The sequence below is a fragment of the Ranitomeya imitator genome, chromosome 1 (genome assembly GCF_032444005.1).
Source record: "Ranitomeya imitator isolate aRanImi1 chromosome 1, aRanImi1.pri, whole genome shotgun sequence".
Taxonomy (NCBI): Eukaryota; Metazoa; Chordata; class Amphibia; order Anura; family Dendrobatidae; genus Ranitomeya; species Ranitomeya imitator.
In genome coordinates, this window is record NC_091282.1 from 530473932 (window position 1) to 530499604 (window position 25673).

At 41.7% G+C, this 25673-nt stretch overlaps 1 protein-coding gene across 1 annotated transcript in view; it reads left to right on the forward strand.

Moving 5' to 3' along the window:
• Positions 1-25673, forward strand: part of FBXO10 (F-box protein 10) — a 106945-nt gene that overhangs the window by 71073 nt on the left and 10199 nt on the right. Inside the window, exons 8-10 of the mRNA XM_069767323.1 lie at positions 1124-1276; positions 14099-14374; positions 17375-17685. Of these exons, the coding sequence (XP_069623424.1) occupies positions 1124-1276; positions 14099-14374; positions 17375-17685 (740 nt within the window). The remainder of the gene's footprint in view (positions 1-1123; positions 1277-14098; positions 14375-17374; positions 17686-25673) is intronic.

Genomic DNA, 25673 nt, shown 5'->3' on the forward strand with positions numbered 1-25673 from the left:
AATCGGCTCGTAACAAGAGTAGGCAGGCCTTGTGGTTTGATACCCGTTTCCCATCATATAGCTTGTTGCAGATTACTTGAGCAGTAAGTAGGTCAGTGACATTCAGCTGGATACTTGTTCTCAAAGCCCCCAGGGACTTTCTTTTCTACATGTATTTTTAAAAGCACAGATGGAACATGAATGGCGTCCTTATAAAAATTTTACTGCACATACTCCTTATTACACAATTTGGTTCAAATTGTTGACCATTTGGGACATCATTTTAAAAATTATTAATGTGTTTAAACTACAGATTGCATTTTTTTCTATTTTACCAGCAAATAAAAAGTGTAGAAAAGGCAAAATACAAAAAGCGTACTTTGTCTGTTCGCACGAAATGACTGTTCAAGCATATGTGCTTCTGTTTTTTTTTTAACTAGATTTAATCATTCTTCCATGATTAACACCTCTGGGTTTATAGGATCCAGAGCAGAGGGTAGATAAATGTAAAACAAATAGGTGAGCTGTACCAAGTGCCTGTTCTTGGTTTGAACAGTCATTTTGTGTTGACAGACTCCCTGTAATTGGAGGGTATAGGAGAACTGAGTTAAATAATTTCCACTTCTTATTAAGGAATTTTTATGAATCATGAGATAAAATAATGCCAGCATAATTTGCCTATTCATTGATTCTACATTTCAGTTCTTACCTTACCCTTTTTATAATAAAATAGAGAACCTATATGTTGTCATTGATGCCAAAAGATGCTAAAGGTGGCCAGCCTTACTTGCCTAATCTGTGGCATGTTACAACCTCAAGGATCAGATTTCTTACTATTATCACTCTATTTCTATGAAACTATTAATATAATACAAAGTTGTAACAAAGTTTCTTAAAATTATACCTATCGCCTTCAAGCTGGGTTCAGAAAGGCACTCTTCATGGATTGAATAGGGACAGCAACTACCAGTCTTGTAGCCTGAAATTACAACCTCATGAATTCCTATGAAGCTCTTAATTCATGTTTGTAGACCAGCAGTCAGTCCAGGCATCAACAAACTGTAAAATACTGCCATATGCCCCCTTCCTTACATTGTTATGCTGTCATTCCAAAGAAATGTTGTTGTTTTTTTTCCTTTGACAGAAAATGTCATCCGTGAAAATCAGTGGGGTGGTGTGGACATTCGAAGAGGTGGTGACCCAGTTCTTAGAAGTAACCTTATATGTTGTGGCTATTCTGATGGAGTGGTTGTTGGAGAACGAGGCAAAGGTCTTATTGAAGGAAACACTATATATGGTAAACATATCTGACATATGTTGTAGATTTTGTAATGACTGCAACATGAGGCACCATACTTACTTTGAAAATCCATTTATAAATAAATAATGAATAATCCTATCAAATTGAGCAATCTGAGTCCAGCTAGAGAGTTAAGGTACCGTCACACTAGACGATATCGCTAGCGATCCGTGACGTTGCAGCGTCCTGGCTAGCGATATAGCCCAGTGTGACAGGCAGCAGCGATCAGGCCCCTGCTGTGATGTCGCTGGTCGGGGAAGAAAGTCCAGAACTTTGTTTCGTCGCTGGCTCTCCCGCTGACATCGCTGAATCGGCGTGTGTGACGCCGATTCAGCGATGTCTTCGCTGGTAACCAGGGTAAACATCGGGTTACTAAGCGCAGGGCCGCGCTTAGTAACCCGATGTTTACCCTGGTTACCATCGTTAAAGTAAAAAAAACAACCACTACATACTTACCTACCGCTGTCTGTCCCCGGCGCTCAGCTTCTCTGCACTCCTCCTGTACTGGCTGTAAGCACAGCGGCCGGAAAGCAGAGCAGTGACGTCACCGCTCTGCTTTCCGGCTGACCGGCGCTCACAGCCAGAGCAGAGAAGCACAGCGCCGGGGACAGACAGCGGTAGGTAAGTATGTAGTGGTTGTTTTTTTTACTTTAACGATGGTAACCAGGGTAAACATCGGGTTACTAAGCGCGGCCCTGCGCTTAGTAACCCGATGTTTACCCTGGTTACCGGCATCGTTGGTCGCTGGAGAGCTGTCTGTGTGACAGCTCTCCAGCGACCAAACAGCGACGCTGCAGCGATCCGAATCGTTGTCGGTATCGCTGCAGCGTCGCTTAGTGTGACGGTACCTTAAGGCCTCTTTCACAGTCCTGATATTTCCGGTACTGGAAAAACAGTACTGGCGATGTCTGTGTGTTTCATGCTTGTGGCAACCATGTGCCACATCAGTATCACATGTACCGGCGCTTGAGAAAAGCCAATAGAGTTCTCTGTGTTCTCAGGCGTCTGGTGCTGAAGACAGGTCACATCATTGTCTCCTGCTCTCCCTGCTATCAGCGCGAGCAGGGGACAGTGTTGAGAGTTGTATTCAGCCCCCGCTGTCTACATCGAGTGTAAAATGAAGAATAAAAAAACATGCGCTCCTTAACACCTAATCCTCTGAAGCCATTGTCCCCTGTAAAGAAACAAAAATGCAAAACAACAATATAAGTTAAAAGAATCTACAGTGTCCCGCCCCGTAATCCATCTGTGCGACATTTGCTCATCATCATGAGATGAGGTCTGTGCAGTTCCCCGTGAGTTCTGTTCTCCCTTCAATCAGTCATTCGCCCCTTCTCCTCAGCGTGACCGGTCGCCTTAGTCCACTGCTCATGATGATGAGAAAACATTTTGTAGATGGATTACAGCGTGGGACACTCTGGATTCTTTCAACTTCAGACAAGTGAGGTATATATTTTTTTTTTATTTACAGGGGACAATGGCTTCAATGGATAAGGTGTTAAGGTGCGTATAATGTTTTTATTTTATTCTTCATTTTACACTCGATGTACAGTGTGGGCCATTTATATGGATACACTTAAATAAAATGGGAATGGTTGGTGATATCAACTTCCTGTTTGTGGCACATTAGTATATGGGAGGGGGAAAACGTTTCAAGATGGGTGGTGACCATGGCAGCCATTTTGAAGTTGGCCATTTTGGATCCAACATTTATTTTTTTCGATGGGAAGAGGGTCATGTGCTGCACATTTCGCATCTTCACAGCATAGACAATTGCCTTCAGATGACCCCAAAGATAAAAGTCTAAGTGAGTCAGATCAGGAGACCTTGGTGGCTATTCAACTGCCCCACGATGACCTTCACACCGGACTGACATGTGAAGGGGGCCTAAGAAAGCATTTTAGTCCCAAGCCACCTATTCAATATCTACCCACCCATCCTGACGGCTGCAGCTTGATCTGAGCAGCAGTGAGGAGGAGTTATTTTGAAATAAACTCGTACATTAGGCTATGCGAGCAATGATTTCAATATATTTGGACTCTTGAGCTCGCTCGGTCTCTCATTATTCTCATGAAAATATAAGTTTAATATTCCTTATCATTCTGACATGAATTTTCTAAATAAGTGCACCAGCCTCAAAATGTCTAAAGGTTCTATATAATAATGTATACAGTTTGTATTGTGAAATCTGGAGATAGATTTTCTGGAAAAAAACAAAACAACATGCACCAGCTCTTTCCTCATCAAATAGTTTTTCATGCTTTAGATTAGGACAATGTGCTGGATCTTCATCCTGCATCATCAAATTTGCAATTTTCAAGCTATTCACAATGCTGATGGCATAACTTTGAACAAGAACATTTGTGCTTCATTTGTTTGTCCTGTAACTTAAGGCTATGTGCACACGTTGCAGATTATTTGCGGTTTTTAAGCGTTTTTGCGCTATAAAAACGCTATAAAACCGCAAATAATCTGCATACATTAAGCATCCCATCATTTATAATGGAATCTGAAATTTCTGTGCACATGATGTGCGTTTTTCCGCATGAAAAATGCATTGCGGAAAAATAATGAACCTGTTCATTAATTTTGCGTTTTTTTTGCGGATTTCCCACTGTCTAATGCATTGGGAAATGTCCGGGAAAAACCGCGCAAAAACCGCGCAAAAAAACGCATGCAGATTTCATGCGGAAATCTGGCAGAAGTGTCCGGATTTTCACAGGAATTTTCTGCATGAATTCCTGAACGTGTGCACATAGCCTAACAAAGGTAAAAGCTGACTTGGACAAACTGAGTGTTGTGTGTGAGTGAGCATCCATTCGACACATGAATTTCTAGATGCATAAATGTAAATTTATGCCTCCTGGGTACTAATGTGCTAGCATCATATGTTCTAGGAGAAGGAAAATTAGGAGTGTTAGTAATGTAACGTTCACACTAGCGTTTCCCGTTTTGCGTCGTGTTTGCGTGCGGCGACGCATGCGTCATGCGCCCCTATATTTAACATGGGGGACGCATGCGTCTTTTTGTGCTGCGTTGTGCGACGCATGCGTCTTTTTTGCCGCAAGCGTCGGACCAAGAAAACGCAACAAGTTGCATTTTTCTTGCGTCCAAATTTCGGCAAAAACCGACGCATGCATCGCAAAACGCAGCGTTTTTGCGTGCGTTGTGCGTTGCGTCGCCGACGCAGCGGCGCACAACGCTAGTGTGAACGTAGCCTTAGATCACACACTAAATAACTGCATTCATTTAGCAGCTTCTAAGACCAGCAGCAAATGGACATGTATAAAGAGGTATGAACTTGCTGAAAAGTACCTGATACTTCCACTTTACAAAGCGTTAGTGCAACCTTTTCTGGAATATGTAGTTCTTTCCTGGGTACTAGCTCATAAAATGGTTGGCATGGAGCCAGAAAAAGTACAAAGTAAAACCACAAAACTGATAAATGGCATGGAGAATCTTGGTCATAAGGAATGATTACATTTATTTTAGTCTTGAGAAGAGACGTTTAACGGGCATGATTAACTTGTACAAGTACATAAACGGCCTATTCAAAAATATAGTCAAAAGCTTTTTTTTATGTAAAAGCGCCTCAAAAGACAATTGGAAAATCCCTCCATCTAGAGAAAAAATGGTTCATTTTCAAGAAGAGTCAAGGCTACTATGAGAACTATTTAGCAGAGCAGAGTTGATTATGTAGTATGAATGTACCTATATTCTGTATTGGACTGACCCATCGGAGGATCTTCACCACTAGTGGGCAATAAAGTATTGCAGCAGTTCACTTTATTTATTTATTTAACGAATAGGATTTTTGCCCAATTCTCAAGGCAACACTGCTGCAGCTCCTTCAAGTTAGATGATTTCATTTGGTGAACAGCAATCTTGAAGTCTGACTACAAATCCCAATTGAATTAAGGTCTGGGCTTTGACTAGAGCACTCCAAAATGTTAACACGTTTCCCCTAAACCACTCGAGTGTTGCTTTAGCGGAATGCTTTGGGTCATTGTTTTGTTGGAAGGTGACCCTCCGTCCCAGTCCCAAATCACTAACAGACTGAAACAGGTTTTGCCCAAGAATATCCCTGTATTTCACACCATCCATCTTCCCCTCAACTTGAACAATTTTTCCTGTCCCTGCTGCTGAAAATGATGTTTCACCATGAGAATGGTGTTCTTGGGGTGATGAGCTGCGTTGGTTTGGCGCCAGACATAGCGTTTACCTTGGTGGCCAAAAAGTTCAATTTTGGTCTCATCTAACCACATCAAGTTCCTCCATAAATTTGGGGAGTCTCCCACATGTCTCAACTCAAAATTAGCCTTACAATTTGTGTGTGTAAGTGAAGGCTTTTTTTCTGCCCACTATTCCATAAAGGCCACGTCTATGGACTGTACGGGTTATTGTGGTCATATGGACAGATACTCTAGTCTTTGCTTGGGCACTCTACAGCTCCTTCAGGGTTACTATTGGTCTATGTGCTGCCTCTCTGATTAATGCCCTCTTTGCCCAAAGTGAGAGTATTGGTGAGCGGCCCTCTCTTGGCAGGTTTGTTGTGGTACTATTTTCTTTCCATGTGATTATAATGGATTTGATGGTGCTCCCGAGGATCATCAGAAATTGGGATTTTTTTTATAACCCAACCCTGACTTGCACATTTCAATAACTTTGTCCCTGACTTGTTTGGAGATCCCCTTGGTCTTCATGGTATTGTTAGTGCTGTCTCTTGCTTAATGCCTATGCCTATTTTTTTCTCACTTAATTTCACCAACTTAGACTATTTAGTGCTGATGCATCATACAGAAATCAGATTACAAAAATATTTAACCCATTACTGACATGAGACGGGATAGTACGTCCGATGTCCGTATCCCCCGCTTTGATGTGGTCTCTGGCGGTGAGACCACCTCAAAGCCGGGACATGAACAGCTGACATGTGCCTGCAATAGCCACGGACGGAATCGCAATCTGCCCACAGCTATTAACTAGTTAAATGCCGCTGTCAAACTCTTGACAGCGGCATTTAACAAGCGCTTCCGGACAAGGGCTCCCCATCACATGATCGGGGGTCATCGGTGCGTCGACATGACAACCAGAGCTCCCCTTGAGACCTCTATGGTTGTTGATGCTGGATTGCTGTGAGCGCCACCCTGTGGACGGCGCTCATAGCAATTCTGCAATTCAGCTACATAGATCTGCCCTCTGAGCATCGCCTCTATGTAGCAGAGCCGATCAAGTTGTGGCAGCTTCTAGCCTCCCATGGAGGCTATTGAAGCATGCCAAATGTATATAAAAAAAAAAAAAGTTTTTAAAAATATGAAAAAAAACCCATAAAAGTTCAAATCACCCCCTTTCGCCCCATTCAAAATAAAACAATAAAAATAAAATCAAACAGACACATATTTGGTATCGCCGATTTCTGAATCGCCCAATCTATCAATAAAAAAAGGATTAACCTGCTCACTAAACGGTGTAGCGAGAGAGAAAAACGCACCAGAATTGCGCTTGGTTGGTCGCCGCAACATTGCATTAAAATGTAATAACAGGCGATCAAAAGAACGTATCTGCACAAAAATCATTAAAATCATCAGCTCGGCACTCAAAAAAATAAGCCCTTACCCAGCCTGAGATCATGAAAAATGGAGACGCTATGGGTCTCGGAAAATGGTGCAATCTTTTTTCTTTTTTTTTTTTTTAGCAAACTTTTAAATTTTTTTTCACCACTTAGATAAAAAAGAACCTAGACATGTTTGGTGTCTATGAACTCGTACTGACCTGGAGAATCATAATGTCAGGTCAGTGATAGCATTTATTGAGCCTACCAAAAAAGCCAAACAAAAAAACAAATGTGGGATTGCACTTTTTGTAATTTCACCGCAATTGGAAATTGTTCCCCGTTTTTTGTTACACGACATGATAAAACCAATGGTATCGTTTCAAAAGTATAACTCGTCCCACAAAAAAATAAGCCCACACATGGACATATTGACGGAAAAATAAATAAGTTAAGGCTCTGGGAAGAAGGGGAGCGAAAAACGAAAACGCAAAACTGAAAAAAGCATGAAGGGGTTAAACACAGGTTGTAATGTAACAAAATAGGTAAAGAGCTAAGGGGGTGAATACTTTTGCAAGCCGCTGTAGACGTCAGGTTCTCTTTAAAAGGAACATGAAGTAGATATGTATTCTTATTGACCCATAATTGTGAGTTGAGACTTGGCAGTAGACACATTGAATAAAATGTACTACAAACACTATTTTAATTGAAGTTAAAGAAAACTTGTTAGCAGATTGGAAGTAGTTAGTTATTTGGCTAAACGGGCACTTTCCCCCAATAAAAATTATACCTTCTAATGAAGAATTTAGTATAGAAACTACCGTATTTTTCAGATTGTAAGACCCACTGGACCATAAGACACACCACAAATTTTGGGGCGGAAAATAGGAAAAACATTTTTTAAAATAAAATGGTGGTTTGTCTTATAGTCTGTTTTAACAGTGGCGATGGTGGACCGGAGTAACGAGGCAGAGTTGATGCTTCAGGAGTCGGTGCGATGCTGCGGTGCCTGTGCTCTCATAAGATCTCTGCGCCAGGGAGCGGAGTCCCCTTTTCTCATTGGCTTCCCGGTGGAAAATGACCGCCGAATGTGGCTCATACGCAGGGTGAGAGGAAATTTGGAGGAAAAAAAGGTGCGTCTTATAATCTGAAAAACACGGTATATCCAAATCATACTGTAAGTGTATTTGGGGCATGTCTGTGTATTTGGAAGAAGCAGTCTTTTTCCAAGTGCCAGTCTTTTGCACTTCAAGCCCGATTTACAAATTTCTTCTATGCTAGATGTCTTGTGAATGGAACATTACATCTCTATAAAAAAAGGTACAATTTTTACATAGCATGGTGGCTCAGTGGTTAGCACTCTTGCTTTACAGTACTTGAGTTCTGGGATCAAATCCCATTAACTGCAACATCTTTAAGGAGTTTGTATGTTCTCCTGTGTTTGTGTGGATTTCCTGCCACACTCCAAAGGCATACTGATGGGGAATTTGTGTTGTGAGCCCCAATGGGACAGTGATTATAATGTCTGGAATATGATGGCGCAATATAAGAAAGTAAAATAAATAATAGAGGGACAAGCACTAATCCAGCCATACTACTTTTTCCAAATGTGAAAACCTACTGTCTAGTTCCCTTTAACTTGTCCAGATAATACTTTGATAGAAAACTCTTGAAATGATTATGTGCAGAGAGTGGTTCAATAGTGCACTCTGAAGTTCTGTCTTGGGACCAATGCTATTTAATGTGTTTATAAATCCTATAGCGTTTGAAGTGAAGTACTTAGCCGTGTTTGCAGTTGACGTAAAGATGCGTTATACTGAGTCAGCAGGATATGTTCCCTTAGTAGCTGACCTGAGTAAATTAGTATGTTGGGCTTAAAACTGCCAGCTTGGCCAAATGTATTTAGATTTTTAGTAAATAGAAAATACACCCATAAGCTTGGCCTTGTTTACTGCAGACCAAGAGCATACAATCCATATAATGAATGCATTATAGAACTTTTAGGAATTTTTGTCAACAATATTTTTGGGAGGGAGCAATTTTGGCAGAACTTTATACTGCTGTTTAGTGTTATAGCAATACCCAATGTATGTATTATTTTTACTATTTTTGCATTCAACAAAACAAATTGTTTTTGTGTCCGTACATTCCAGGACCTAGCTTTTATTATTTCTTTTAATTAATTTAATTATATTTTTGGCTGCAGAATAAGCAAAAAAGAAACAGCATTTCTTAATTTTCACTTTTGGTGTTCACTGTAAATTTTAACAACTGCATAAAATAAATTTTAACAGTATTTAATAGCTACTTTGAACGAAGCCATACGTCCAGGTCAGTAGGTACTTGCTGACATCGGACGTATGGACACGTCATATCTTTAATGCAGCACCGCCACCGCAGTTACAGTGACCACATTAAGGTGCCTGCTGAATCTTATAGCTGGGCCCATGGAGTCGTTATCCCAGGAGGTGGCGATGACTCCCTTCCCCCTGCAACTACGAATTCTATGATTGGCTGTTCAATTCATCAATGCACAGCATTTTCAATGATAGACAGCTTCTTGGTCTCTTAATACAACTTACTAATGTACTTGTTATCCATGATGCCTTAAAGTGAAGACACCCACCCCTGTTATGGGTCCTGACAGATTCACAATATGTGAAATATGTAAAGAAGGCTGCCTAACTGGCTCATTTCAGTACGGATCGGGACCAGAGTAGAAATCTGAAAATCAAGGCACTTTAGGTAATTGGTACATGTAAGCATATAAGGTGTTTTTCATTATATGAGGCATGTTTCATAATATTTTTTTTAATATGTAATCTCTTTTTAAGCCTAAATGTTTGTGTAGCACCATTTCCCTAGGGAATTACATTTTAGCAGTTTATTTATAGAAAATCAATAGCTCTATCAGAAGCTGTATGGTTTCCTATAGATAGACAGCAGACTGATTAACTCATTACTACTTCATCTACCAGTGGTTCTGGCTTCAGTCAGTAGGGAGGGATTCAAGAGTTATCGGTCTCCGGTAAATCTTAGTCAAGTAAATAAGGCAGCACACTGCAGCGCTAAAACATGCAAATATGAAACACGAAAATTGAACTGCATTACTGCACTAGAAATATGAAAAATGAGAGCGTTTAGCGCATAAAAATTGCCAATTTTATGTGTACCTGGTAGCCACATTAGGGCATCTCTCTTATACCAGGTCCTAAACTTGCCTTACCTCGCTGAGAATAAATGTCTCCATCTGAATGGGTACCTGCGAAACCTCTTCCTAGACTAAAATTCTCTCTCTCTCAGTGTGCTGCCTTATTTACTTGACTATGTACGAGTTGGCGACTCTAGGTTCAGCACCTGTTCACACTTAGTCTATGTTTGGATGTGACGGTCAGTTTTTTGAAATGCATCCGGTAAATCTTAAACATACTAATATTTAGTTCTTATATTATTATTGTCAAGAGATTGCATAACCAGTTGGTTTGAACAAAAACCACGTATCAACAGTAAATACAGCTCTGGCAAAAATTAAGAGACCACCACATCAAAACCCTGTCATGTGCAGCCCAATCTCCAGACCTGAACCCCATTGAAAACCTCTGGAATGTAATCAAGAGGATGATGGATCATCACAAGCCATCAAACAAAGAAGAACTGCTTATGTTTTTGCGCCAGAAGCAGTGTGGTGGAAAGCATGCCAAGACACATGAAAGCTGTGATTAAAAAATCATGGTTATTCCACAAAATATTTATTTCTGAACTCTTCCTGAGTTAAAACATCAGTATTGTTGTTTCTAAATGATTACTAACTTGTTTTCTTTGCACTATTTGAGGTCTGAAAGCACTGTTTGTTGTTTGTTTTTAAATTTTTGCCATTTCTCATTTTCAGAAAAAAAAAAAAATTTATTGCTTGGAAATTCAGAGACATGTTATCAGAAGTTTATAGAATAAACTAGATGGTGGCCCGATTCTAACGCATCGGGTATTCTAGAATATGCATGTCCACATAGTATATTGCCCAGCCACGTAGTATATTACCCAGCCACGTAGTATATTGCCCAGTGACGTAGTATATTGCCCAGCCACGTAGTATATTGCCCAGCCACGTAATATATTGGCCAGCCACGAAGTATATTGCACAGCCACGTAGTATATTGCACAGCCACGTAGTATATTGCCCAGCCACATAGTTGCCCAGCCACGTAGTATATTGCCCAGCCACGTAGTATATTGCCCAGCCACGTAGTATATCGCCCAGTTACGTAGTATATTGCCCAGCCATGTAGTATATTGCCCAGCCACGTAGTATATTGCCCAGCCATGTAGTATATTGCCCAGCCACGTAGTATATTGCCCAGCCACGTAGTATATTGCCCAGTCACGTAGTATATTGCCCAGCCACGTAGTATATTGCCCAGCCACGTAGTATATTGCCCAGTCACGTAGTATATTGCCCAGTCACGTAGTATATTGCCCAGTCACGTAGTATATTGCCCAGCCACGTAGTATATTGCCCAGCCACGCAGTATATTGCCCAGCCACGTAGTATATTGCCCAGCCACATAGTATATTGGCCAGCGACATAGTGTATTGACCAGCGACATAGTGTATTGACCAGCGACATAGTGTATTGCCCAGCCACGTAGTATATTGCCCAGCCACATAGTATATTGCACAGCCACGTAGTATATTGCACAGCGACGGAGTATACGGCACAGAGCCATGTAGTATACAGACTTAAAATAAAAAAATAAACATATACTCACCCTCCGTTGAAGTCCTGGCCCTGTGTGCGGTACATGCGGCAGCTTCCGGTCCCAGGGTTGGTATGGTCGCAAGACCTGTGATGACGTCGCGGTCACATGACCGTGACGTCATGGCAGGTCCTTGTCGCATACCATCCTTGCCACCGGAACCTGCCGCTTGCATGGAGCGGTTACCGGAGCGTCACGAGGAGCGGGAAAGGCGCCGGAATGTGAGTATATGATGATTTTTTATTTTTTAATTATTTTTAACATTAGATCATTTTACTATTGAGGCTGAATAGGCAGCCTCAATGGTAAAAAAGTTGGTCACACAGGGTTAATAACAGCGTTAATGGAGTGCGTTACTCCGCGGCATAACGCGGTCCATTAGCGCTGCCATTTACCCTGTGTGAGCGCTGACTGGAGGGGAGTACGGAGCGGGCACTGACTGCGGGGAGGAAGGAGCAGCCATGTTGCCGCCGGACTGCGCCCGTGGCTGATTGGTCGTGGGCGTATCAGCGACTTGGATTCCATGACCGACAGAGGCTGCGACTAATGAATATCCGTGACAGGCAGAAGGACAGAAAGACGGAAGTGATCCTTAGACAATTATATAGTAGATGAACAATTTACATTTTACTCAAAAAATATACCTATAAAGAGAAAAATCAGACAAACTGAACATTTTGTAGTGGTTTCTTAATTTTTGCCAGAGCTGTATATTTCATAACTGTAGAAAAAAAAGACGCTGACTCCACATCTGAAATTCATACAAAATTACAAAACTGAAAATGAGGTTTTTAGCTCAACAATCTGATCCGTCTATATGAAGCCCACTGCCACATCATGGCGAACATCTCAGTCGGTCCCTAGCCTAAAAGACGCAGTGCCATGTGCTGAACACCACTGGAGTGACAGCGCACCAGCAGGGGAGCAACCTGATGCCCCACAGCACCCATGTTATAAGGCAAAGCATCCATGGCTCTAGACCACACCATCACAGGAGCAATGGTTGCCACACAGCACCAACACCAAGTGAAAAAAAACTCTCCTTCCTCATGTTCTCCGACTGTGAGCTCAGAGCAAAACATAAGCGGAACCCCCCTTGCAGTCTCCTGTTAATTTAAAAACACTTGGGTCACCGGTAGGGTGGCCTGAAACTGTGGGGACTTTGCCTGGCAACATGGGTGTTGTCGCTCCGGCAGTGGTTTGCACATGGTGCTGCACCTTTTACATTAGGGAGCCACTTAGCAGTTTACTGTGACATGGTAGTGGGCTTCAACCCCTTTCTGAAGTTGCGTGGAATAGTACATCCACATAGCTCAACTTCCATTTTGGGGGTGACAGGTTCCCTTTAACAGCTGTGGGTTGAATCGCGATCCACCAACAGTTGTTAACCCATTAAATGTCGCTGTCAATCTCTAACAGCAACATTTAACTCGTGCTTCCGGTAATCCTGCCCATCGGTGACCTCGTCATGTGGTCGTGTGTCACCGATGGGTTGGCATGACAACCAGAGATCTCCAGCAGACCTCTATGGTTGTCATAGCTGGATTGCTATGAGCGCCTGTAAGTAACAGAGCCGATCAGACAACTGAAGCTTCAAAAAACAAAAACGCAAAAACCTTTCAGTTTTGTAAAAAAAAATTATAGCTGCATTAGATCAATGTATGATTTTCGGATGTGCGGTCCATGTTCATTTTCTACAGTTATAGGAAATATATTTCAGCAACAATTTATGTCTTGCTGAGAAGACAAGAATAATGAACATTGAGGCAGTCTTCTCAGTCAGTTACGTTTTGTCTAGACAGTGATTGCATTATGTTGTCCTCGGCCACCCTGAACAAGCCTAATTGCACCAGATAAGCAAAAATCACATGGCGTTAATGATGACCTTAATATATTTCCTGGATGAAAACAGCCAAAGCGCTGGTTTAGAAATAAAGAATGTACAGTTTCATCTAATGGACGGGCAGCAGTCTGGAAAAACACGGGAAAATTCTTCTGCCATTGTATTATCATACCTCCTATCACCAGAATACAAGTACCTTAAAGGTTGTAATTGAGCAAGAGTGAAGTAATGTAAGAAGGCAGAAGAGTGCCTTTTCAGTGGGAAAATAATGACTACAAGTCGCGAAAGGGTGCTTGAAGAAAATGGCATTGAGCTGTAGAAATCTTCTTTTAAATGGTATCGGACTAGAAATTGCTTTCTTGGGTGGCTGGTAATTTAGAAGGAGTACAAATGAAATAGCTAATAAAAATGTATTACAAGTGATGACCTCTGAGGATACGTTGTACATACTGTATATACCATCTATGTATTTATCGGCCAGGGCCAAAGATGGATTGCTATATGTTGTTCAAAGCATAAACTGCAAGTGAAAAGGATGATGCATAAAGGCACAAATGCACTTATATACTATGTAGAAATGAGTCTACATTTGCAGTAGTTATATGTAAATCCTCAGTGTGGTAGATGTTGGTGTAGCGTGTTTAAATGTGTTTTTTCTAACTCTTTTCTAGGTAATAAAGGCTGTGGAGTGTGGATTATGTCTTCAAGCCTTCCTCACATCACTAGCAACCAAATAGGTCACAACAGCATTTATGGAGTAGCTGTTTTCTGTCGGAAAGATGATGCTAGCGACTATCCTGCTAACCAGGCGGGAAATGAAAATTTTAATGATGAAGGGGAAGCAGCAAGCTGGGAAAATGATTTAGATAGTGAAGATGACCGCTTCTCATCACGGAGGCCAATAAATGTAGCACTTGTTGAGTCCAACAGTATTAACCACAATGGAGGTGAGGTGGGAAGAGACTAGATAAATGTAAATGATTTTTCGGTTGTTCGTAGTTTTCAGAGCAATTTATTAAAATGTATAGTAAGCAAAGGGCAAATATTTATTTTATCCTACATGGTAAGTAAGTGTGGTGTAAGACTTGCTGACTTTACAGAGACTACAGCATCTTACAATATCCATTAGATGAGTTTAACGTTTTTCATCTACAGTACAGACCAAAAGTTTGGACACACCTTCTCATTTAAAGATTTTTCTGTATTTTCATGACTATGAAAATTGTACATTCACACTGAAGGCATCAAAACTATGAATTAACACACGTGGAATTATATACTTAACAAAAAAGTGTGAAACAACTGAAATTATGTATTATATTCTAGGTTCTTCAAAGTAGCCACCTTTTGCTTTGATGACTGCTTTGCACACTCTTGGCATTCTCTTGATGAGCTTCAAGAGGTAGTCACCGGGAATGGTTTTCACTTAACAGGTGTGCCCTGTCAGGTTTAATAAGTGGGATTTCTTGCCTTATAAATGAGGTTGGGACCATCAGTTGTGTTGTGCAGAAGTCTGGTGGATACACAGCTGATAGTCCTACTGAATAGACTGTTAGAATTTGTATTATGGCAAGAAAAAAGCAGCTAAGTAAAGAAAAACGAGTGGCCATCTTTACTTTAAGAAATTATGGTCAGCCAGTCCGAAAAATTGGGAAAACTTTGAAAGTGTCCCCAAGTGCAGTAGCAAAAACCATCAAACGCTACAAAGAAACTGGCTCACATTAGGTCCGCCCCAGGAAAGGAAGACCAAGAGTCACCTGTGCTTCTGAGGATAAGTTTATCTGAGTCACCAGCCTCAGAAATCGCAGGTTAACAGCAGCTCAAATTAGAGACCAGGTCAATGCCACACAGAGTTCTAGCAGCAGACACATCTCTACAACAACTGTTAAGAGGAGACTTTGTGCAGCAGGCCTTCATGGTAAAATAGCTGCTAGGAATCCACTGCTAAGGACAGGCAAGAAGCAGAAGAGACTTATTTGGGCTAAAGAACACAAGGAATGGACATTAGACCAGTGGAAATCTGTGCTTGGGTCTGATGAGTCCAAATTTGAGATCTTTGGTTCCAACCACCGTGTCTTTGTGCGACGTAGAAAAGGTAAACGGATGGACTCTACATGCCTGGTTCCCACCATGAAGCATGGAGGAGGAGGTGTGGGGGTGCTTTGCTGGTGACACTGTTGGGGATTTATTCAAAATTGAAGGCATACTGAACCAGCATGGCTACCACGGTATCTTGCAGCGTCATGCTATTCCATCCGGTTTGCGTTTAGTTGGACTATCATTTATTTGTCAACAGGACAATGACCCCAAACACACCTCCAGGCTGTGTATATGGGCTATTTGACCAAGTAGGAGAGTGATGGGGTGCTACGTCAGATGACATGGCCTCCACAGTCACCAGACCTAAACCCGATCGAGATGGTTTCGGGTGAGCTGGACCGAAGAGTGAAGGCAAAAGGGCCAACAAGTGCTAGGCATCCCTGGGAACTCCTTCAAGATTGTTGGAAGACCATTCCCGGAGGCTACCTCTTGATGCTCATCTAGAGAATGCCAAGCGTGTGCAAAGCAGTCATCAAAGCAAACGGTGGCTACTTTGAAGAACCTAGAATGTAAGACATAATTTCAGTTGTTTCACACTTCCTTAAATCCACTATACGGTTCCAGAAATGTGGGCTTTTTTATTTGGTGCTAATTTTTATGGTCTGTACAAATTGTGTGGTGCTCACAGGATAATAAGGCAGTGCAGCCTAAAGACATGTCCCCGAAGAATCCTATAAGCCACGCCCTTTTGGCAAAGACCATAAAAATTAGCACTAAATAAAAAGTTGCGTTATCTCTGGGGCCATATGGCAGATTGACAAAAAACAAATAAACATAATACTCGCGAGAATCGGGAATAAAATCAGAGCCCATATAAAAAGAGAAGAAAGTATGACGGCACCAGGATAGATGGTTTTAGATGGCCTTCAAGTGAGCAAATTACTGCAGCAATCAAAGTCTCTCATGGCAATCGGACCAACGGTGGAATATAATCGCACTGTGGTGCTCTACCAAACAGTAATTCGTATTGAACATCCAAAGAAAAAGAAAAAGGTGGCACTCACAAAGCGATGTATTAAAAATCCTTTATTCTTCCATATATCAAAGTAAGGACATGCCTTTCGGGCTGCAGGTAAAACGAGAGGGTGCGGGGAGTGAACCGGACGACGGCCATTTCACGCACGATGCGCTTCAACGGGGTAAACCTGGACCCGTTGAAGCGCATTGTGTGCGAAACGGCCGTCATCCGGTTCACTCCCTGCACCCTCTCGTTTTACCTGCAGCCCGAAAGACATGTCCTTACTCCGATATATGGAAGAATAAAGGATTTTTAATACATCGCTTGGTGAGTGCCACCTTTTCTTTTTCTTTGGATGTTCAATAAAATAAGAGCAAATGCTATACACATTTGAGCTATTTACAGGTCCTCTTTAAAATTGGTTTCCTATTTTTATCGCAAGCTCTGCAAAGTCAGTCCTGTTTCAACCTCAGAATGAATAAAATGATATGTAGTCTAGGCAATTCTACGGTATGTGAGATAAACCCCTTTACATTTGTGCTGCTATTGAAATTAATTAATTATAGTTTTCTACAATTACCGTAATCATTCTGGAGCCCACAGAGCACTGCCTAGATCAGATACTATTGTATCCACTTTTTTGAACACAGCCAATATAAAATATGTTTATTATTTCCCAGTCTTTTGGTCCTGGTCTTGTTAAGTTCCTCAATATATTACTCTTGTGGGCTAGAGACGGAAATTGCATTATTAAAGGGCAACATATGATTGAAAGTGACTTGCCAAGAGTATGACATAATGAGTAAATAGCCTCTGATGTTGCAATTTGGAATTTGTGTTTTTCCTTTTTTGCCTAAATTTTAGTAAACGTTGTTTTTGTCTGTTGCAGCTGCGGGGCTCTATATTAAGAGCAGTGAAGCACTGAATATTATAGCTAATGCCGTACATGCCAACCATGACAGTGGAGTGGCAGTATTTCAGAGCACTCAGCTTGTACGCATTGGAAACAACAGCATTTCTTGCAACCGACTGAGTGGTGTCCACGTGGAAACAGGCTGCAGAGTGGAGTTACGTGGAAATGGCATTTATGACAACAGAAGTCATGGCATTATCTCCAAGGGGGATGGGACCATCATAGAGAATGATATCATAGGAAATCGTGGTTGTGGCCTACAGCTCATACAGACTGCTGACATGAAGGTACAGTCCTTGGGATCAGCCAGTTTTCTGAGAAGCAATACAATTCTGAGATTTTTAGAGGTTATGAACACCTTTAGTTTGTTTTTCTTAAAGACATGCATTTTTGCATTAGGGTTTCATTTGGATGGTGTGGCTTCTACATCCTCTGTGTATTTCTCTGCATAGTGGAACGCAGAATGAATAAAAAGTGAAATTCATAAGAGAGCTAACAGCAGGGTCTGTAACCAAAGTTGTCTATATCATATCCTTTAGAATTCTGAATACATATATTTGTACCTTCTGATGGCTGCCTCAAATAGAGGCTGCATCCTTAAGGTACCTTCACACTCAGCGACGCTGCAGCGATACCGACAACGATGTCGATCGCTGCAGCGTCACTGTTTGGTCGCTGGAGAGCTGTCACACAGACCGCTCTCCAGCGACCAACGATCCCGAGGTCCCCGGGTAACCAGGGTAAACATCGGGTTACTAAGCGCAGGGCCGCGCTTAGTAACCCGATGTTTACCCTGGTTACCAGCGTAAAAGTAAAAAAGACAAACACTACATACTTACCTACCGCTGTCTGTCCCCGGCGCTCTGCTTCTCTGCACTCCTCCTGCACTGACTGTGAGCACAGCGGCCGGAAAGCAGAGCGGTGACGTCACCGCTCTGCTTTCCAGCTGACCGACGCTCACAGCCAGAGCAGTAGGAGTGCAGAGAAGCAGAGCGCCGGGGACAGACAGCGGTAGGTAAGTATATAGTGTTTGTTTTTTTTACTTTTACGCTGGTAACCAGGGTAAACATCGGGTTACTAAGCGCGGCCCTGCGCTTAGTAACCCGATGTTTACCCTGGTTACCAGTGAAGACATCGCTGGATCGGTGTCACACACGCCGATCCAGCGATGTCTGCAGGGAGTCCAGCGACAAAATAAAGTTCTGGACTTTCCTCAGCGACCAACGATCTCCCAGCAGGGGCCTGATCGTTGGTCGCTGTCACACAGAACGATTTCCTTAACGATATCGTTGCTACGTCACAAAAAGCAACGATATCGTTAACGATATCGTTATGTGTGAAGGTACCTTTATTTAGTGTCTGTAAGATTCATCCATGCAATTCCACACTAATTTTGCCAAAAAAAACTGTACATTGTGTTTCACATTTCTTCCTTGCTCAACAAGGGGGCTGGATCAACAGCAAGGATTGTGGTTTTTCAATGAAAGAGGTGTGACCCAAAATTCAACAAAAAAACTGCACCAACCAATAGTGTAAACTATATACAGTCTAAAGGTACCGTCACACTAAGCGACGCTGCAGCGATACCGACAACGAGCCGGATCGCTGCAGCGTCGCTGTTTGGTTGCTGGAGAGCTGTCACACAGACAGCTCTCCAGCGACCAACGATCCCGAGGTCCCCGGGTAACCAGGGTAAACATCGGGTTACTAAGCGCAGGGCCGCGCTTAGTAACCCGATGTTTACCCTGGTTACCATCGTTAAAGTAAAAAAAACAACCACTACATACTTACCTACCGCTGTCTGTCCTCGGCGCTCTGCTTCTCTGCTCTGGCTGTGAGCGCCGGGCAGCCGGAAAGCAGAGCGGTGACGTCACCGCTCTGCTTTCCGGCCGCTGTGCTCATAGCCAGAGCAGAGAAGCAGAGCGCCGAGGACAGACAGCGGTAGGTAAGTATGTAGTGGTTGTTTTTTTTACTTTAACGATGGTAACCAGGGTAAACATCGGGTTACTAAGCGCGGCCCTGCGCTTAGTAACCCGATGTTTACCCTGGTTACCAGCGAAGACATCGCTGAATCGGCGTCACAAACGCCGATTCAGCGATGTCAGCGGGAGATCCAGCGACGAAACAAAGTTCTGGACTTTCTTCCCCGACCAGAGATATCACAGCAGGGGCCTGATCGCTGCTGCCTGTCACACTGGACGATATCGCTAGCCAGGACGCTGCAACGTCACGGATCGCTAGCGATATCGTCTAGTGTGACGGTACCTTAAGGACTCAGACATCATTTTATTTCTTAAATAGAAACATATAACCAATTGTATAATGAATATGGATAATCCCACTGCCTGTGGTCAAAGAAAATACCCACTTAGCAAATTTGAACCACTCCAGAATAACACCGTATAAACAGGAGGATAGCTTGGAGTTTAATTGGTTAAAAAGTATGTTTTATTAAATACAAAAAATGTTGCATAGAAAGATAATATATTCAAAGTACAGAAAAATACAGATACTGTAGGTAACAATCGGTGACAAATTGTAAATATGTAAGCAGAAATCCGGTTATACTCACTAGGTGTGTGTGCAATCTCCCAAAGTGGTGACACAATGGTCAAAAAATATCCACAATTAGATCATATAATGAGAACAATAAAACATAAAAATGATCAATGTAAATCAAAATTAATATCCCATGGAGGTCTGGATTTGGAATGATATTCAAAATCAGTATTGGAAAATCAAATTACAGGCTGATCCAACTGCAGTAGAACTGCCTCAAGACAAGGAAATGCTCAGTTGTGAGTGTGGCCTATACGCGCCTGTTTGACCTCCCTACAATGTTGGGGCATGCTCCTGATGAAGCGTCGGATGTTCTCCTTAGGGATCTCCTCTCAGACCTGGATTAAAGCATCAGTCAACTCCTGGATAGTCTGTGGTGCAATGGAATGAGACCTAATGTTCCAGATGTGCTCAATGGGATTCAGGTCTGGTGAATGAGCAGGCCATTCCATAGCATCAATGCCTTCATCATGCAGGCTGACACACTTCAGCCACATGAGGCCTAGCATTGTCATGCTTCAGAAGGAACCCTGGGCACCTGCATATGGTCTCACAATGTGTCTGAGGATCTCAGGTTGGTACCTAATGGCAGTCAGAGTACCGTATCTCAGGCTAGCACATGGAAGGCTGTGCGACCCTCCAAAGAAATGCCTCCCCAGACCACTGACCCACTGGCAAACCTGTCATGCTGGAAGATGTTGCATGCAGCAGCACGTTCTCCACGGCGTCTCCAGACTCTGTCACGTCTGTCATAAGTGCTCAGTGTGAACCTGCTCTCATTCGTGAAAAGCACATGGGGCCAGTGTTGATTCTGTCAGTCTTGGTGTTGTCTGGCAAATGCCAATCGCCCTGTACAGTGTTGGTCTGCAAGCACAACACCCTCTTGTAGACAGGCCCTCATACCACTCTCATGGAGTCTGTTTCTGACAGTTTGAGCAGACACATGGATGTTAGTGGCCTGCTGGAGCTCATTTTGCAGGGCGCTGACACTGTTCCTCTTGTTCTTCTTTACACAAAGGAGGAGGTTGTTGCCCCCCTACATGTCTCTTGTTGTATTGGCCTGTCTCCTGATATTTGCTACATGCTCTGAACACTGTGCTGAAAGACACAGCTACACTTCTTGCTACAGCTCCTATTGACATGCCATCCTGGATGAGCTGCACTACCTGACCAACTTCTGTGAGTTGAAATGTAGACACCGCCTCATGCTACTGTACCTCTAGGGGTGAGAGCAATGGCAAAATGCCAAAGTGACCAAAACAGCCAAAAAAGATGAGAACAGAGAAAAGGTCTGAGGTCACCACCTGCAGTACCACTCGTTTTATAGGGGTTGTCTTGCTAATTGCCTATCATGTCAACCTGTTGTTTGTTCCATTTGCTCAACAGCAGTAGAAATTAATTCACAATCAGTGTTGCTTCATAACTGGACAGGTTGATTTTCACAGAAGTGTGATTGACTTAGAGTTACATTGTGTTGTTTGAGTGTTTCCTTTATTTTTTTGAGCAGTGTATAATACATGTAACACATTAAACAGCACCAAAATACCCAAATGAAGTGCAACAAATCGCACAATAACATGTGCACCATAATTGAATAACATTGGAAACATGGTAACATTGTCAGATTATAATATATATCCATGCAGGTGATCTGTTAGCAGGTGGTTCAATTTGTGATCCATGATGTGTGATTAATTAAAAATACAGAAAGACTATTACAAGTCAACGAACTGCAAACACAACACAAAGAAAAACAATTAAAACAATGAATAAAAATCAGCTAAAAATGGGGAGTAGCGGGATAGTCCACAGACAATATCAAACAATTATAGTCCTATAAGAAAGGCACAAAACTAAGTGATTCATTTAATCCCACAGGAGTCGTGGTACCCAAAGTAGCAATCCAGTTGGTCTTATGTCGTTGAGTTTTTTTTATAAACCCCCCTCCCCATGTGGATTGCAGCATGACCTCTTATCTTAAGAGATTTGGGATCACTATTATGAAAAATTCAGAAGTGATGGGGGATTATCTTCCATTTTCAAATATCACCAATGTCCCTCACATGCTCACACACCCTATCTCTTAGTTCCCTTGATGTAAGACCTACATAAATCAGGGCAACCACAGGTAGCATAGTAGTTCACATTTGTGGTACTGCATGAGATGTGATGGTTTGTATGGAAATGTTTCTTCCCATCAGCTCGAAGGTGGTGCAAAGGAAATTGGCACAGACAAGACAGTGGCCGCATGGATAACATCTCATAATCAACCCCCTTGAGCCAAAGGGGTTCAGTTTCTTCAGAATATTAGTTTTTGCTTTTAAGTTCTTAGAGCACCTGGGTCATAAGGAGTAGTTCAGCAAGAAAAGGTCCCAGAGAAGGTTCCGTTTTAAGTATGGGCCAATGTTACTCCTAGATTGCTCTCATTAATCAATTTATGATTATATGTTGAAGTGAACCAGATTGTATCATCTTGATTCTTTTTCCAATTCTGTTGGTACACCAATTATTTTCAGAAACTGGCCTTTGCTCTCTTATACCCATTCTTGATACACCTATCACTGTACCCCCTCTGTTCAAATCTCCTCCTAAGGTCCTTGGCCGCACCTAAAATGTATCCTCAAATGAGCAAATCCGCCTCATCCTGAGGAGTTGTCCAACTGGGACAGCCCTGATAATGGCAATGTGATGAGCAGATATTGCATGTATTAGAGAATTGACAGATGTTGATTTTCTACAGACATCAATCTTTATAGAGGAATCTTGGTCCTCCTCAAGACTGATGTCTAAAAAGTCAATTCTCCGAGCATCACAGTTGTAAGTCAATTTAATATTCAAAGGATTAGTATTCAATTGACTCACAAATGAATCAAGCTGCTGCACTGTCCCCTGTTAAAAGTATAAGTACATCATCAATGTACCTTAGCCAGCATAGCACTGGTCAACGGCCCGCGCCCCCTCATCGCCAAAGATGGTCCTCTCCCTCAATTCCAGGAAGATTGTGGGAGAGGATTGGCGTATGAAGGCATCCAGGTCACTCCTCTGGCTGCGCCACGCCTCTGTTAATTAAAATGAATTTTTAAAAGCAAAAAAATTATGAGTGAGGACAAAGTACAGCAGATCGAGAATAAGATCAAATAGATATGCTGTAGCGGTTGTCATTCTCAAGGAAGAGGTCGGATCACTTCCAAACCATCTTGATGGTTAATGCAAGTATAAAGAGATTCTTCATATGCTGTCATTAGTAGTGTATCGGCTTCCACAAAGACACCTTCAACCCTGGTGAGGACGTCCGTTGTGTCTTTTACATAAGATGATAATGTCTCCACAAGTGGTTTTAGGTAGAAATCAATAAATCTACTGGGTCACATAGACCTTCAATACCTTACACAACCGGACATCCAGAATGGTTGATGGAATCTTTGTGGACCTTAGGGAGGAGGTACAGCTTAGGGATCTTGGGGAACCTGACAGTAAGTCCACCAAGTATCTTCTGATTAATAATGCCCTCTTCAAAGGCCCTATTGAGAATAGCTTGTAGTTGGTCCGAGAAAGAGGTTACCAGATTGGAGAACATCTTAGTATATGTATTTGTATCTTTTTATTGATGATATACTTCCTGTTCATATTTAACAGTGGACCAAACAACAATGTTCTTCCCCATGTCTGCTGCCTTATATATGACATCCTCATAGGACTGTAGTTCACACAGATAATGTAAATTGTCATATTTCCATCTTGTGGATAAGTTTTAAATCATCCAATACCAATTTGGTAAATATTTCAAAAGAGAGACAAGAGGGGAAACCTTGTTGATTTCGGCATGATATACTGTGCAAACCTACCTTGGGCATCTGATATTTGTTCCCTAAGCAAATCCTCCAAAGCTAGCAAAGCCTCCCTCTTGACCGGGCTTTGAAACTTATTCAATGATGGATTCTTATGATGTATCTTTTTCAGAATAAGTTTCTGAGAAAATGTGTAGATCTTTTAGGGCTGTAAAATAATGAAAACAGTCAGATAGAAAGTCAAACGTTTACCCAAAACCTCAAGCTGTACCTTGGTAAATACTTGCGTGGGCAGATTGATTACCCGTAGCTCACTCTGGGACTTATTTCTTTGCTGTTTCCCCAGAGGTCATTTGTTTTTAGAAGCCTGCCTGGTCTTAACTCTCTGTGTGGATTTGGTGCCCCCATCTTCTCCATCCTGGATTTTCCTATGTGTGGATTGGAGAACTTCACCTGAAGTAAAGGATTTAAATGAGGCAGATATTTGGCAAGATGTTGAGCCTGCTCTGAATAAAGAGCATGATCGGTCATTAATAGTTCTCCATTTATACATTCTATATTAGATTGTTTGTTATTCAAATCTCTTTGAAATTTCACCATTTGTATTTCTGATGCACATTTTTGGCGTTCCTGATCTAACTCATCATTAAATTTCTTCATACCATCCCCAGACATTTCCCTTTTCAAAGTATGTTATAACTTTTCTATTTTAATCTCCATTTCTCTCAGGGAGTTTCTATTGAGATCCCTCAATTATTCCATGTATCAATTAGACCACACATTGGCTAGCTCTTCCCATCTCGTTTTAAATGGATCATCACCATTGGGGAAAGATGGGAACACCTGAGCTCTCAAACCTCTAGGGATTAACCCCTTTTGCAAATACTTCTCTAAGAAAGCGTGATTTCACTAGATCCTTGTTCTTCCTCTTAACAAATCTTAAATTTTTTCAGAATTGAAGACAATCCCCCGTCACTTCCGAATTTTTCGTAAATCCCAAATCTCTTTAAGATAACAGGTATTGACGCAATCCACACCGGTATGGGGGGAGGGGTGGAATGTAAAAAAAACTCCTCGCTCAACATCAGACAAAGTGGATTGCTCTTTGGGCACTATGACTCCTATTGGATTAAATTAATCACTTAGTTTTGTGACTTTCTTACAGGTAATTGCTTATTGATAAAGTATATGTGGACTGTCCGCTACTCTCCATTTTTAGCTGATTTTTATTCATTGTCTTAATTGTTTTTTCGTGTTAACAGTTTGTTGACTAGTAATAGTCTTTCCTGGGCTTTTTCTTCTTTCCTTATTTTGAATTCATCGTACATCATGTATTACAAATTGAAGCACCTACTAACAGATCACCGGCATGGATGCACATTATAATAATCTGACAATATTACTATGTTTCCTATGTTATTCAATTGCGGTGTACCTGTTATTCTGTGATCTGTTGCACTTCATTTGGATACAGTTGAAACTAGAAGTTTACATACACTATATAAAAAGACACATGCATATTTTTCTCAATATCGGACATGAATGCCAAATGCCAGAATAATGAGAGAGCAAGAATGTTTTAAGGCATTTTTACTTACTGCAAAGTCAAGTTTACATACACTAAGATTACTATGCCTTTAAACAATTCTGTACTGCCCTTATGATGATGTCATGTGTTTGGAAGCTTCTGATAGGTTTTTGGCAATATCTGAGTTAGAGACACACCTGTGGTTGTATTTTAATGCACACCTGAAACACACTGCTTCTTTGTGTAGCATCATGGGAAAGTCATATCTCCACCTACAAAAAGAGGCACCACACATTCATAATAAAATCCACTTTATTAATATCAAGAGAAAGACCAAAAATGGCCATAAAAAAAGCCTAAATAGGCAGCAGGTGAGGGGTAACAGACACAGAAAAAGGTA